Raw genomic sequence first — 14,439 nt, forward strand, 5'->3', positions numbered from 1 at the left:
GTAACCTATTCTACTCTCGTTCCACTCCAAATTATTAGAAATCCAGTCCGTAGTTTAATTCCATCTGGTTCCCTGCCTGTCTCCAGCGCGGCACAATCTACCTTGTTGCCTTGCGTTGATCCCGGTGACGCTTGTGAGTGGTGGATACCGAAAAACTCCAAAGAGCGTGCAGCATGCTCATTGGCTAAGCCGGCAGCCTGTCTAGTGGAAGGGGATAGCGTGAGTGTGGGTTGCACGGTAGCGCTCTGCTGCTGTGTCTGTCGGTGTCTGGGGCCGACCCGGCGGGCGGTGTGGGGAGTCGGGGGGGAGGGCGCGCACGCGCGCGGGGGGGGGAACAGAGGGGGCCATTCGGTCCCGCGCGCTGTCTCGGCCAAGATGGCGGTGGGGACGGCATCGGCAGCCGTGGCCCGGTTAGAGGGCCGCGAGTTCGAATACCTCATGAAAAAGCGCTCAGTAACCATCGGCCGCAACTCCTCGCAGGGCTCGGTGGACGTAAGCATGGGCCACTCCAGTTTCATCTCCCGGCGGCACCTCGAGATTTTCACTGCCCCGCCCGCACAGGCCCAGGCCCCTGCCAACAGCAGTAGCGGCCCCGCCTCGATCATCACCGGCGATGGGACCGGTACCGGTACCCAGTCTCCGCCTGTTGCCGTCGGTGTTTCGTCTGGCAGCGGTGATTTCTATCTGCGTTGCCTGGGCAAGAACGGCGTCTTCGTGGACGGAGTGTTCCAGCGCCGGGGGGCGCCACCGCTGCAGCTGCCCCGCGTGTGAGTGTGAGGCGGAGGGAGGGAGTGCCGGGAGACACGCGTTCCGGCGAAGACCTCCTCCTCTTTGCCCGCTGGTCGCCACTCTCGCCTTCCCGGCGTGTTAGTCGGGGGCGTGAGAGGCGAGCCCAGGCGTTTCAAGCCTCTCCGGGGGCTCGAAAGCCGAAGGACACCACCCCTGGAGCCTCGTTCTGGTCGCGGCAGCACCCGCACAAGGAGGCTTGAAGGGTGTCTGCAGCAGCACATGAGCCCCACTTCGCTCAGGCTGGCCTAGACATGGCGCTTGGTTGCTCTCTGTTTTGTCCAGTGCTGGGCCGACAGTGATTTATTTTGTTGGAAGTAACTCCTGTTTGGTTAAAAGCTTAGTTTCGCATCATAACTGCAGTTACAGATAAATACTTTTCATTACATGGACTTGGGCAAGAGTTTTCTTCCAGGCTGCACATGATGCACGTACTCTGCTATACTTCTTGAGTGGTGTATGAGGCCTGGTGTTTTCGATAGAAAATGCAGTTTCAGGCTTTAAACATAGAAGTATCTCCATATGGAGAGTATATCTTGTGGCTAAAACATTGTGGGTTTTAATTTTCAAAAAAGGTGGGAAAGGATGGCTTAGAAAAGGACTGCTTTTGAGAAAATATTTGTAGATTGTTAGTCTTAAAATAGAAAAGACATTTTGCAAATACATTAAGTTGGTGCTTTCTAGATCGTCTTGCTTATTAAAGTTGCTTAGTGATGTGCCTGTTTATAATGCCATATTGCTAGTATAATTGAATGACTTACTTGACTTTTATAATGTTCCTAATGTTTCCAGGGATGTCATTATTAGAAAAGTCAGATATTCTGTCTTGTTTTAATTTGTTGTTTTCCAGATTAATAGGCAGAAATGTAGTTTCCCACTGTACCACCTTGCATGCTCTACAATTGGAAAAGAAGAGCATAACATAATACAATAAAGGATAGTGCTGTAATGTAAAAGAAAAATCAAGATCTTGAATGACATGTAGGTGAACTCCCAATGTTGAAACTTGAAATGTTTCTGTTACTATTGTTCAAATTTGTCAGAGTTACTCAGACCAGATAGTTGTGAGAAAAAATTTCCTTGTGAGTCTAGTGGTTTTTGGACTATCCTTTGTAGCTATTTTTGAGCGACTTCTCCACTAAATATTGGTGCCTTATGGATGACAGAATTTTGTGCAAAAGTCTTTTGTTGTTTGAGTGCATCATGCATATACTATGATAAGGCATGGTATAAAACAAACTATTATATGATGCTTTGCATTATTTATGCTATTATATGATTATATATATAACTTTCCACAGAATGATATATCTATTAGTGGTAGATCATTTCTTCCCCCACCCACTCCAAATCTGAAAACCTTATATTTGCCTGCAAGGAAAAAAAATCACAGAATATCCAATTATAAAATCTGTTTACCTGCAGAATGTTGGGATATTGGTAATACGTTCCTGCACTGTGATTTTTTTGCAAAGGTGCTTTGGGATGATTTGCCCACTGTTTTATTAGCATATATTTTCTTGACATAGTTGCTAACTTACAATATGTAGTTCTGTTCAAAGTAAAGCTGATGCTTATTGGAAACATTGATTTTGAAGGTAAACTTTGTGATTTCAATAGAATTTTCAAATAAATTGGCTTAAACTTACAACCCAAGTTTGCTGCCACAATAGTTGTCCCAAAGAAATGCTTCTGAAGTTAAGACTGTTCTCCCCAAAGAAAGATTAAACAGAAAAAAACTCATCTGTCTCTATAGCTGTATTCTAGTGAGGCTAAGACAATTCTTCCATTTAAAGGTGAATTATTTGGGAGAAAAAGATTAATCTACAGATAAACATAGCATTTCTGTGGATTGCAATTTTTCTCATGTCAGTTTCAATTGTTGATGGCTGTCAAATAACATAGTATCAAATCTTTCATTATTCATTGCCATGAATATCACACATAGTAAAGAATCCTATGTTGTTTAATTTTAGGATGAATACTTAGGTAAATTTGAGATCTCCTTACTCCTTACTATCTCCTTAGGGGCTTGAATTGAAATTCCAGTCACTTAAGATCTTTGCCAAGGTTTCATCTGTCATGTTTACTTGCACTTTGAAAAAGTCCTGTTTAACTAAGCAGTTTATCCATGTTCCATTTAGATTTAATCGGTTTTAATGTGCCATTAATATTCTGATTTGGAAAAATATGTGCAAAGCCATACTGTTTCCATTTATTTGGAAAAATAGAATGCAAAACTATCAAATTATATTACCAGCGAATGGATCAGCGTGCAAGACCCAGTAAATAAAAATAAATATGATTTAATTCAAAAATAGTATTAGTCTCTCTCCATATCTCTTCTAGGTATGCATGTGTGTGTGTGTGTGTGTATAAATTATAAAATAAAGAAGTCCAAATAGTTTCCCAAGATTCCCAAAAGATGCTCTGTATCTTGATTCTTATCATTTATGTGAATTTATGTTCTGTGGGTTTTAATGGTGTTTTCCATTACCAAATTATTTTTAATCTTCTGTGAATGTAAAGTAATCTCTTGCAGAAGCATAGAACATGGAGTTAAACTTGTTCTTTAGGTAATAAAAGTTAAAATAACTGCTAAGACTTATGCTACTTTTAAAAAGGGTATTTTCCATATGAAAAATCATGTGAAATTATGAAGCAGAGAGTAGTGATTTGTACATGCCATTTACATAAATAAATATGAAATTTATACTGACATAAATGTAATCAATTATGGTTGCTTTATCTTAAATAAGCTTCTTACTCATTCTTTTCACATTAATTGTTTTCAAGTTTTCTTATTTAACAGTGTGAGGTGAGGTCTTTATGTTGGTATAGCAATTGGATTTTCAAAGATTAAACATAGTAGCAGGATTTGTTTTAAAATATGCAGGCTACTAAATAGTGGTTAAAAGGTGGAGCTTTTTATCTGCCACAGTTTTTGTAGAATGCTGTAGATGAGTTTATCAGTGGGGTCTGAGAATAGTATGTAGGTTTTGTAAATTGAGAACTTAGTTTCAAATTGCAGCTGTTCAACTTGTGATGTTTCATCTTGAGGAAACATTTTGCCTTGTTAACAAATCCCTAATTAACAAACTGAGTTTAACTGGTACTCTGAGTTAAGCAGATTGGGATTGGAAATTTTGGTTAGTTTCTTAAAATAGTCAGATGAGGTCTCAAAATCAAGAGATTTGAAAATATAAATATATTAAGTTGATTTTTTTCCATTTTCAGTTATAATATTGGTTCCTTTTCAGTTCACAGAGGTATGAATAGGGCTTATAATATCTAGTATTAGAAAAGCTGAAAAGCATTGTCTTAAAAATAGGCACTGGCTATCCAGTAATATCTTAACTAGTCTTCCTGTCTTTTTATTTTTATATATATATATAGTTTTGTGCTTGTGCTTGTTGGCACAACTTAGAAATCTCAGAAATTAACCGGCATCAATAAAACAGCTGCTATGCAAGTCTGCTTAGCTACACTATTAACCTTCTCAAGAAATCTAGTACAAGACAAGACAGAGTTGGGTTTTAGCCATAGTTTGGACCCACAGAAGACAATCTGAGGAATCTTTAAAACGAGTAATTTGCTGAGAATACTGAGCATTATTGCTGTGCATCAACTAAAACAAAGCTATCAGTATGCTGAATTTCAAGGAAATAGTTGTTGGTTGAAATGTACAGTATGTACTTAATAAACTTGGTTATTCTGCAGAGTGCAATATGTTTATTGGGGCCAAAAGTTCCTTATCCCTCGGCAACTAGGATCCAGTTTTCTCAAGTTTTTTTTTTAAAATTGTTGCAAGAAAAAAAAAATATTGATAATATAGTGGGCCATAAAAATTATTAACTGTACACTTTAGAGTTCTGTACTCTTGATTTCATGTGCTGATTCCTTTCCTCCTTCTTTCAGTTTCTTTTTTATCCAGAGCCTATCTTAGAGAGAGGCTTGCCTGGTATCGGCTTTGTGATCTTTTCAGTACTAACTTAAAAAAAATGTCCTCACTTAATAACCACAGTTGGGACCGACAACTCTGCCAATAAGTGATGCCATCATTAAGTGAAACATCATGTGACCATGAAAGGCTTACAGTCTCACTTCCACTGTGGTCTTTAAGCAAATCACCCATGGTCGTTAAGTGAGACATCACATGACCATGACTTGTAATTGTACTGCCAGTTTCTCCATTGACTCTGCTTGTTGGAAGCCAGCTGTGAAGCACCCAAATTTTGCTCACATGACTTTGGGACCCTAACACAGTTGTAAACCCCTGCTGGTTGCGAAGTGCCTGAATGGCAGTCATGTGACTGCGAGGATGCTGCAACAGTCATAAATATGAGGACCAGTCATAAAGTTATTTTTTTCAGCGCCATTGTAACTTTGAATGGTTGCTAAACAGGGCAGTCATTAAGTGAGGTCTACCTGTAATGCATTTGGTTAAAGTGCTCCTTTCTCATTGTGCCTACTTAGGCAACCAGTGATAGTGATGATTCACTGAACTCTCCCAAACTCTGTACCTGCTACTTTCGAGGGAGCGTTGATTCTATCCAAATCAAGGAAATAAAGTATTTTTTTAGGAATCACTGGACTATTGTCATATCAGGATTCATTCTCAGGTATTGGTCCTCATCCAGACCCTGACATAGGATTTATACAGGCATTACAATTCAGATTCCATAGATAAATAGATCTGTGTATCATTAACATATTGACCACATCATGATCCACATCTTCAGTCACTAATACCAAAGACGACATAAAAATTTTAAATAGTATTGGGGACAAAATGATATTTTGTGGTAACCCAATGCTATCAACTGTGAGGATAAGTAGAGACAGTGTAAGATGGTACATCAAGGTCAATAGCATCAAACACCACTGCAAGATCAGGCAGGATTGCAGTCTTTCTGTTCTGACAAGGATCATCCAATTGAGTAACCAAGATAATTTTGATCCAAACGCAGACTGACTCAATACTGAAGGGGTACTTGAGGAAATCTTTTTCATCATATAATATCTGGAACTGGACCATCACTACTGTAGTGTTTGCATTATCACAGAATGAAGTATCTTTGCGTGAAGGATGATGCCAACCATTCTTAAATAATTAGCCCATGACTTTGCAAAAAGAAACCTATCCTGGGCTCATAAGTATTTAACTACTACTGCTAGTATTCATATTCCTTTTAAGGAGAAGATATAATACCGGTCAACTGAGCCAATATCTCATGCACGTACACTCTGACTCAACTGCTTGTGATCAGCCATGATACACTAAAATTGAGAATGCATATGGTTGGCCATATAACTGCAAATCTCTTGCCTGTGCATTCAGGGTGCACCTGAAACTGGTTGCTTAGAATTGGAATAGATGATGTGTTAGATATTCTACTTTAGTTTTCCTGAAATAGAGCAGGACAATTTTATCTTCAGACTGCTCAGAAAATATGTCACAGAAGGCTGATGAAGGCATATGCACCACAATTATTGGGTCAGATATTAATTCTCACACTATGTGGAAGTGTTCTGCTTGACACAGTTACCTGAGAATGTAGTGAAGAAAGCAAAATAAATATTTTTATATATGTTTGATTGTCTTGAATTCCTTGCCATATTTGTTGTAAATGTCATAAGCCTGTTTTCATTGTGTGCAGTATGATAAGAAATTAGAGAACTGAGTGATTGAATTAATGGTCTTCCTCATCTCACCATTCCATTGCTGAACTAAGCAGTGTTGATCATCATTTCTAAATATAGGGAAGTCTTCCAGACCGTTCTGGAATTTAGTTGATTCCCTAAGTCTCTGGAAGTAGATATGTCTGCTATACCCCTGCAGAAAGAACTGGTGCTGTTAACCCACAACTCCCACCAAAGGGTTATCTGATATTAAGCTCTGTTAGTCAGATCATCCCTACCACATCCATGAACAGAACTAGGGTGGGGATATACCCTGTTGTATATATGGGCTCAATGACAAATTGGAATATACCCATAGTTGTTGTGAAATCCCAAATAGAATGCTGAAGTTCCTTAGGACCACTGTCCTGCAGCACCATGTGCTTGCCTATATAGCTGAGTCTGATGATGCAGTGTTGTGAAATAATCAGAACTGGACCAACAAAAGCCACCTGTTACTGCAAATAGAATTTAGGGTTTTAGATTCTTTCATGAAGATTCCCAACTTCTGTTTTGGAGGGTCAGAGACGTCTGTGGAACTGATTCAGGGAGGTGAGAAGAGACAAAGATGACAACACGTTGCTCAAATGGAAGTTCACATGCTTGACATTGGATTGAATCCATACAGAGCTTCACAATTAAGTAATTCAGTCTTAATATAATTGTTAGAGGTTACTGGGTAGAAAGTTCAGTTTCAGGTATTTGAGACTTGACATCTCACATTTGGAAAGAATAGGGAAACTCTATAGCCAAAGCAGGTTTTGCTGTCACCGAAATAGCAGTTACTGCTCACCATTGTCCAAAGGCATCTTATAATGTTTAGATGCTCATTTAACCCTAGTATTAGAAAAACTTAAGGCACTTTTAGTTTATTTCACAATAACATATTTTGCTTACAACAGGTAATCCTTAAGAGTTCTGGTGAATCAGTTTAAAAATATTTTTCCCCCCCTAAGATGCATATCCACAGTATCATTTCCTCTAAAAATCTTACATTTTAATGCTAGCTTCACTTATCTCAAATAGTCTTTTCTTCAAATCATCTGGAAATTTCTCACTAGGAAGAGTGTGATAGTCTGTGGAGCTTATCTCCTTTTAATAAATACCTTAGAGCTTTCCTTTTAATTCCAGATAGGAGAAATAATATATTCATGGTTTGACATTTGATACTATCATAAAAGCTTAAGAATATGAAATGTATGGTAGTTTTGGAAAACCAAGTGTAATCTAATATTGGGAAAATGGCAGATTGGATGCTGCCTGGCATCTTTATAATGCAATATAGTACTTTTCTATACAGACTATTTTCTAATGAGATAACCCTGACCTTCAGTGTTGTGGAGCAAATTGCCTTGTCTTCTAAACTGTTAAGTTATTTTGATTTTTCTAAATGTAGCCTGTGTGGGTGGTTGAACTATTTTTTACCTTTTTTAAAATAAGGTTATTAATAGATTGAAAGGAATTTCAGAGGAGAATCTCAGTTTTCTTAAATGTTTGTTTAACAAAACTAGATCTGACTTCTTGTGTAGTCAGTAATATGGATTTATTTATTTACTTATTACATTTTAATAGTAGACAATTGCTTCCCCAAATAGTGTCCATCAATACAGAAATATGTTCTTAAAAAAACCTCCCCAAAAAAGTGAGAGGAGAGAGATTAGTTTCTCAAGACCAGAAAGAAGTGATGAGCAGCTTGCTGGCATTTACATTCTGGCATTCAGATCAGGCTGGCCTGATGTTTCTTGCTAGAACACTTGCTTGAATAGTAATTTGTAGCTCTTGTTCCTATGGCTGTTGGATGGGGCCAGAATTACTGGAGTGGGCAAATGGAGCCAAGGTATGCTGCTCTTCACTGTTCAAGTTGGTAGGAACTGAATGTTCTGTCTGGCAGGGAAGGGCAAAACAAACGCTATGTAGCTGCTGCTCCTCTAGTTGGTTATGCTCATGTGACACTCCTGATTGAGTCATCTTCTTCCCCATGCTGATTGATTGTCACGTTATGCCAGTGTCATACTAGTAAAGGTTAATTGATCAGTTATCAGTTGGCCATTTTTTTTAGTCTTCTCAGCTGACATGGAGCACATTTCTTATTTTTTAAATGTTTTCCCTTCCACAGTAGAGGACTGTACTTTTATTTAAAAAAAAAATCCAGAATGGCATTATAACTGTGGATGGATCAGTTGCTGGTAGGTGTTGGTAGGATGGTAGGATGAATCAGTTGATGCTATTTTCTTCCACCCATTCTTGTTTTATTTTTACTGTCCTGTATGGCTATGTGTGTGCGTGAAAACAAAAATGACCACAGAGATAAAGAATTTTTGTGATTCTCTAAGTCTTTGTGTCTGCCATGAAAGTCAGAAGAGTACATTAACCGCATGGTCAAACATTCAAGTAACAGGGCCACTGTAACTCTAAGATTAAAACACACACTTAGGGCTAATTGACTGAGTCAGGTGACCCACTCCATTTGCATTATACACTAAATCTATCCCCTGACTTAGTTAAGCTTGTTGTATCAAAAGGCCAGTATAAGAGACTGGCTTGATCTCTGTCTTATTATGAAGGGAATGCTGTAGATGTAATGCATTTTACCTTCAGCAAAGCATTTGACATACTGTATGCCTGTGTTACTCTGATTAGCCAGGTAGTTAAATGTAGGCTAAACTGCATGACAATTAAGTGGATATATACCTGGCTTGAAATGCGTAGTCAAAGAATGCTTATTAATATAGTCGTTCCTTATTAAACCAGAATGAGGTACTGAGAGGGATGCCATAAAGTTCAGTCCTGGGGCTTGTACCTTCTACACATTTATTAATGACTCGAATGAAGTGCAGGTGCTTATCAGATTTGCATATGGGATAGCTGTTATCTGGAAGGCAACGACAAAATTCAGAACAATTATGAAAAGGTTAGAAAATGGAACTGAATGGTGAAAAACAGGCTCAGAGTCAACTGAAGCAGGACTGAATGGCTGTTGATTTTGAAATCTTCTGATTCCAGGATTGTACTGCTGTATCTTTGACTTTTGATGGGATTGCACTCTTCCCGAGAAAGCAGGTTTATAATCCAGCAGTCCTCCTGGACTCAGAATTCCTGCTTGAGGTGCTGGTGAAAGCCATAGCCAGGAGGTCTTTCATCCAGCTTTAATTGATACGTTAATTGTAATATTATCTGGAATATTGTCTGGACTAAGGATGTCATCTCCTGATTAGATTTCTGTAATTTGATCTACGTGGGGCTGTCCTAGAAGACCATTTTTCTTACCTGTACCTTTGTTTGATTTATTGATCTGTTAGTTTGTATATTATGTAATGATTGATAGGATAACTCACAACAAATGTCTGAATTTGTTATTTCTCTTTCTTAATTTTTAATTTGTCAGGACAGACTTGAAACCAATATGAATATTGACACTGCCTTTAGATTATATTTGGGTCTGTGAGATTTCTTTTGTAGCAAGAGCTGTCTAGTTCAGGGTTACATATTATGGATAGCTTCATGTGAGACAAATCTGTCCACATATAGTAATTCCAGCTGTAATTTTTTTTCCAAGATGGCATTAAGGAGAATGGCTAGAATGGTGGAGGTCTAAGTTAGGATACGGATATGATGGAGAGTTGTTTTGTGGTTTAATCCTGATGTAGGTGTTAGTGATATATGGGAATTATAGATTGGTGGATTTGGAGGCTCCAGAAGCACTGGAGAATTACTGATGAAGTAATTCATCAGGCCAGTTGAGGAAGTCACATGGGTGCAGATAATTGAGAGATGAGGCAGACAACAGAAGAGGATGGCTCTATTCCACTACTCAAAACCAGTCCTAAGTCCTACAAAACTGGAAGAGGAATTGAGCGGTGACAGCAGAAATACTGATTTGGAGGTGAAGTCTGTTGACCCCTGTTATCAGAGTAGTGGGATGGAGCCAGATAGGCAGCAACAATGGTGGTGGCAACATCTAAGTAAGTTGATATGGTGGCTGTTTTGTCACCATTACTGGACTCCATCCCACTCTGAGCACCAATAGGGAGTAGAGTCCCAGTGACTGTCTGTGAAGGTAGCTCTGGTGTGGCAACAAACCTGGCAGAGCACTGGAGGGACTGTGCACGCTGGAGTTGGAGAAGCAACAGAAACTAGGATGGCATGGGGATGTGGTTGTGATATTTTCCATACACTGGGCCTAGAACAATAACAAGGAGGAGGAGGAGTGGCAGAGCCAGACTGGAGCCGCGAAAAGTGGTATTTTGTAGGATTTAGGGCTGGTTTTGAGATCTTCCAAGAAGGAAGTGCTCCATCAATGAAGATGGAATAGGTACCTTTGTGCTGCGGGGGAGGGGTCAGTTCCAGTATATCTGGGGTGTGATAGCCCCTTGAATGAGAGCGAGAGGAGTGAGGGCAGCCCAACTGCAGTGTGAGTAGAGACTGGGGGTATGGGGAGGTGCCCAGGACCAGTGGAAGAGGTTCTGTGTGCCTAACTTGCCTCCACTCTGTACAGGTGGCTAGAATGTGTTGAAGGCTTCTGGGAATTGGAATGTCTTGTGTGGGGGATAGGTAATGTTAAGAGGTTAACTGAGTGGTTTGGCAAGTTGCCAACCTATGCAGAGATTGGGGAGGGATGATTAGTTATAGTGTGGCAATTGGGATGATACTAATGCTCATGCTGGGTGAGCAAGATGGATGGGGGGCAGCTGCTGCATCCTGTTGGTATCAAACCATGGATGATAAATTGGAGGGTACCAGGATGGCCATTTCAGTGGAATGATGATTGGCAACTTGGTGTCAATCTGTCAGTCCTCCAAGGTAGACCAGACCTGGAAACCAACAATAAACAAGGTAATACTACTTTTATTATAAGGCTATAGTAACAAAATCTTCAAGTCTGAATGTGCTTTGTCATAGTAACATCATTACTTGGTCCAGCTGCGATTGATGACTGACTATAACCTTCACAGGTTTGACACATTTGGATGGTCTGCCGCAGGCACCTTATGTACCCGGATAGTTTCTGGTGGGTGCTTGGTGTGAGATTGATGCTGGCAATAGGAGGTGAGTTAGGCCCTTGATGAGATCACTCCTAAATGGCTTCTCCCTGTTGCCCAATTCTGGGTTGCCCCTTGATATTTGGAGGCCTCTGGGAGATGAAGCAACACAAACAATGCCTAGAGCAGGACAATGAATCTGTTCTGGCAAAGATTCAGGCCTACTCTTGTGATTAGGGAGGTGAAAGATTCTTACTTGCCTTTGCTTATTGCATCAGCAAGATTCATCCAGTGGCTCTTTTCAGGGAGGCTAAATTTCTTTTGGGAAGAAGCTAATTCCCATTATGACCAGTCACCACAGGGTTTCATTTACAAAGTTGTTTAGATTCACCCAAGTCTTGCTTCCTCTTGGGCAGTGTCTGTGGTGGCGATTGTGTCAGCATCTTGCTAGATTATCTAGAATTATTTTTGGCCTGTAACCTCTAAGGAAGTAGATAGGGTGTTCTCTAGGATCTTCTCTACTACTTGTGACCTAGACACTTTTCCTCATGTCTTCTTTGTGTAGCCAGAGGTTGTGTTATTCTCTGGATCTGGGAGATTGCCAGTGCCCCCTTGCAGGGAGGAGTGTTGCTAACAGCCTTGAAGGAGGCTGTGGTACATCCCCTCCTTGAGATGTTTTCTCTAGGTCTAGCTGCAGAGGCCTCTAAGTTAAAAATGTTATTTGAACTCTTATCAGGCTTGGTGGTCCTCCTGGACATGTAGCTCCTGTTTGAATAGCAGATGGAAGCTTTGGCTGGTGCACCAGTTGTAGCCCTGCCTGGGACATGAGATCCTTGCTACTCATGCCTTTGTCATAATTTCACGAGACTATTGCTACATGTTCTACGTGGGGCTGCTTTTAAAACCACCTGGAAACTTTATTTGGCCCAAAATGCAGCAGCCCCTGTGTTACCCAGCATTCATTAATCAGAGCTCATTACACCTGTAATGAGCCCTGCACTAGCTTCTAGTAGGTTTCTTGGTGCAATTTAAAGTGCTGGTATTAACCTATAAATTTCTTTGTGGTTTGGCATCAGACTACCTTCAGAACTGCTTTCACCTGAATTGGCCTAACTTATTTGATCTTGTCAGGAAAGCAACTAGCAGTTAGCACTTTTGGGGGATCATGGCACAGAGGCACTGCTTTTCTGTAGCAGCTCTGGCCTTCTGGAATGGCCTCCCACTGGAAGTTAGACTAGCCCCAGCTTTATGTGCCTCCTGGAAACAGCTGAAGACAGAGCTTTTCTGGAGGTGTTTGGGGCTTAATGCTTGTCTTTTTGGGGGCTGTGAGTTTGGATTGGTTTTTTGGGGGTGTGTGCTTTATGAATTTTATTGGATTGTGGTTGTTCTAACATTTGTATTTTTGTGAAACTGCTGAGAGTGTGGTGGGGTACAAGTGAGATAAATAATCCAAGTCTTTTGGTTAAACTTTGCTTTTGATTGCATGCTCAGTGTGAGTCATGTGACTGTACTAAGATTTAGACTACAGTTACAATTTGTATCTCTTTCTTGCCTCTCTTTAAGAAAAAAGGTGATGCTTACCCTGATAAATAGCTCTCCAGGGCCCTCCAGGATTGAACTGCTGGTCCTGGTGGCTCAACAGTGAGCCCATGTAGCTTGGTTCAGACCCATTCTTCACCAGTCTCAAGAACAAATTGTCTGTTTTCTGGTCTGGCAGAGTTTCCTCTCTGTATGAAGGCATACTCCATCACCTGGACATGACTATCATCAGCGCAGAATTCATAGTTAACTGGGGTTTCTCTAATGTAGTGACCTGCATCCTATATGCAGAAGGTAAGCCAAATCGTGATGACTGCCATATGAAGTCTGGTTCATTAGCCCAATGATTGTTACACTGAAGCCTTTTCATACATTGATATAAAGGTCTGTAGGGAGTCCAACATATAAAGACAATGAAGAGTATCCCACTATGCTACTGAACATAACATTGCTAAATAAAAACTCTTCTGTGAAACAGCTAGTTTTTGGTCACTTAGGTCATGGTGATAGTTGCATGATGATGATTTCTTGCTGTTGACATTGGAGCTAGCCATGTAGTAGATGGCTGCTGTGTGGAGAGCTCTTGGAGCAAAGTTATTGGTTCTGTGGAAGAGAGCCTGGGAACTCCATTGTAATGCAGAAGCATTGAATTTCCAAGTGGAGGCACCTTCCCTTGTTTATACCATAGCCAGGCCTGGGCTGATGCCCTGCAGTGGTCTCAGAATCTGCCATTACTCCTGTGCAGGGCCTCCCCTCTGCATGAAGGGTGCTGGTAGGATGGGGGAGCAAGGTTGTCATTGCCTGCCTTCTGGAGTAGACTCTGGGCAGTGTCTACTGGTAGCAAGGAAAAGCAGGGGCAGGTGGGAAAGAGCCGATCCTGGCTTGGCTATGATAGCACCTTAGTACAGATAAATTGTAGCTGCCTCTCAGCTTCCCCTACCTGAGCGTGGCACTGCCCTTTCTTATCCCAAGAACATTAGCCTTGCGATCTGAGATGAACCTAGTGAGCATCACCATTTTCTACATCTCTACCGGTCATCTGGTATTCATCTATGGTTTTTGGAAAGATCTGCAGCACCTGGCCAAGATTGTGAAAGTACTGCCTCACTTCTGGGAGTATTCTTTTCTTGTTTGTGCAGTGACTATCTTGCCTTCTAGGCTACAGGTAAGCTAGCATTCTCCTTTTTTGCTCCCTTCTTGTCTCTGTCAATCTTTCCATCTTAGTTGCTTTTATCTTGAATGCTGTCTGACCTGTCCATGGGTATTATTAATCACAGAGATCATGAAGAATTAGTTACTTGTAAGTTAGTTCTTCTAGTATTCATTTGTGAATTCACATATGTAAGTTCTGGGCCTGTACAAAAGCCTGTTTGAAATGTTAAATTGCCTAGGATCTTTTGCAGGATCCCCACAATGCAAACTAGGTAAAGGTATGTGTGTGTGTTTCCTGTTG

General features: G+C 40.6%; 1 protein-coding gene across 1 annotated transcript in view; it reads left to right on the forward strand.

Moving 5' to 3' along the window:
• Window positions 1–336: 336 nt before the first annotated feature.
• Window positions 337–14,439, forward strand: part of FOXK2 (forkhead box K2) — a 50,400-nt gene continuing 36,297 nt past the window's right edge. Inside the window, exon 1 of the mRNA XM_063292570.1 lies at window positions 337–767. Coding sequence (XP_063148640.1) covers window positions 376–767 — 392 coding nt within the window. The 5' untranslated portion in view covers window positions 337–375. The remainder of the gene's footprint in view (window positions 768–14,439) is intronic.

This window comes from Candoia aspera, chromosome 2 (assembly GCF_035149785.1).
Source record: "Candoia aspera isolate rCanAsp1 chromosome 2, rCanAsp1.hap2, whole genome shotgun sequence".
NCBI classification, from domain to species: Eukaryota; Metazoa; Chordata; class Lepidosauria; order Squamata; family Boidae; genus Candoia; species Candoia aspera.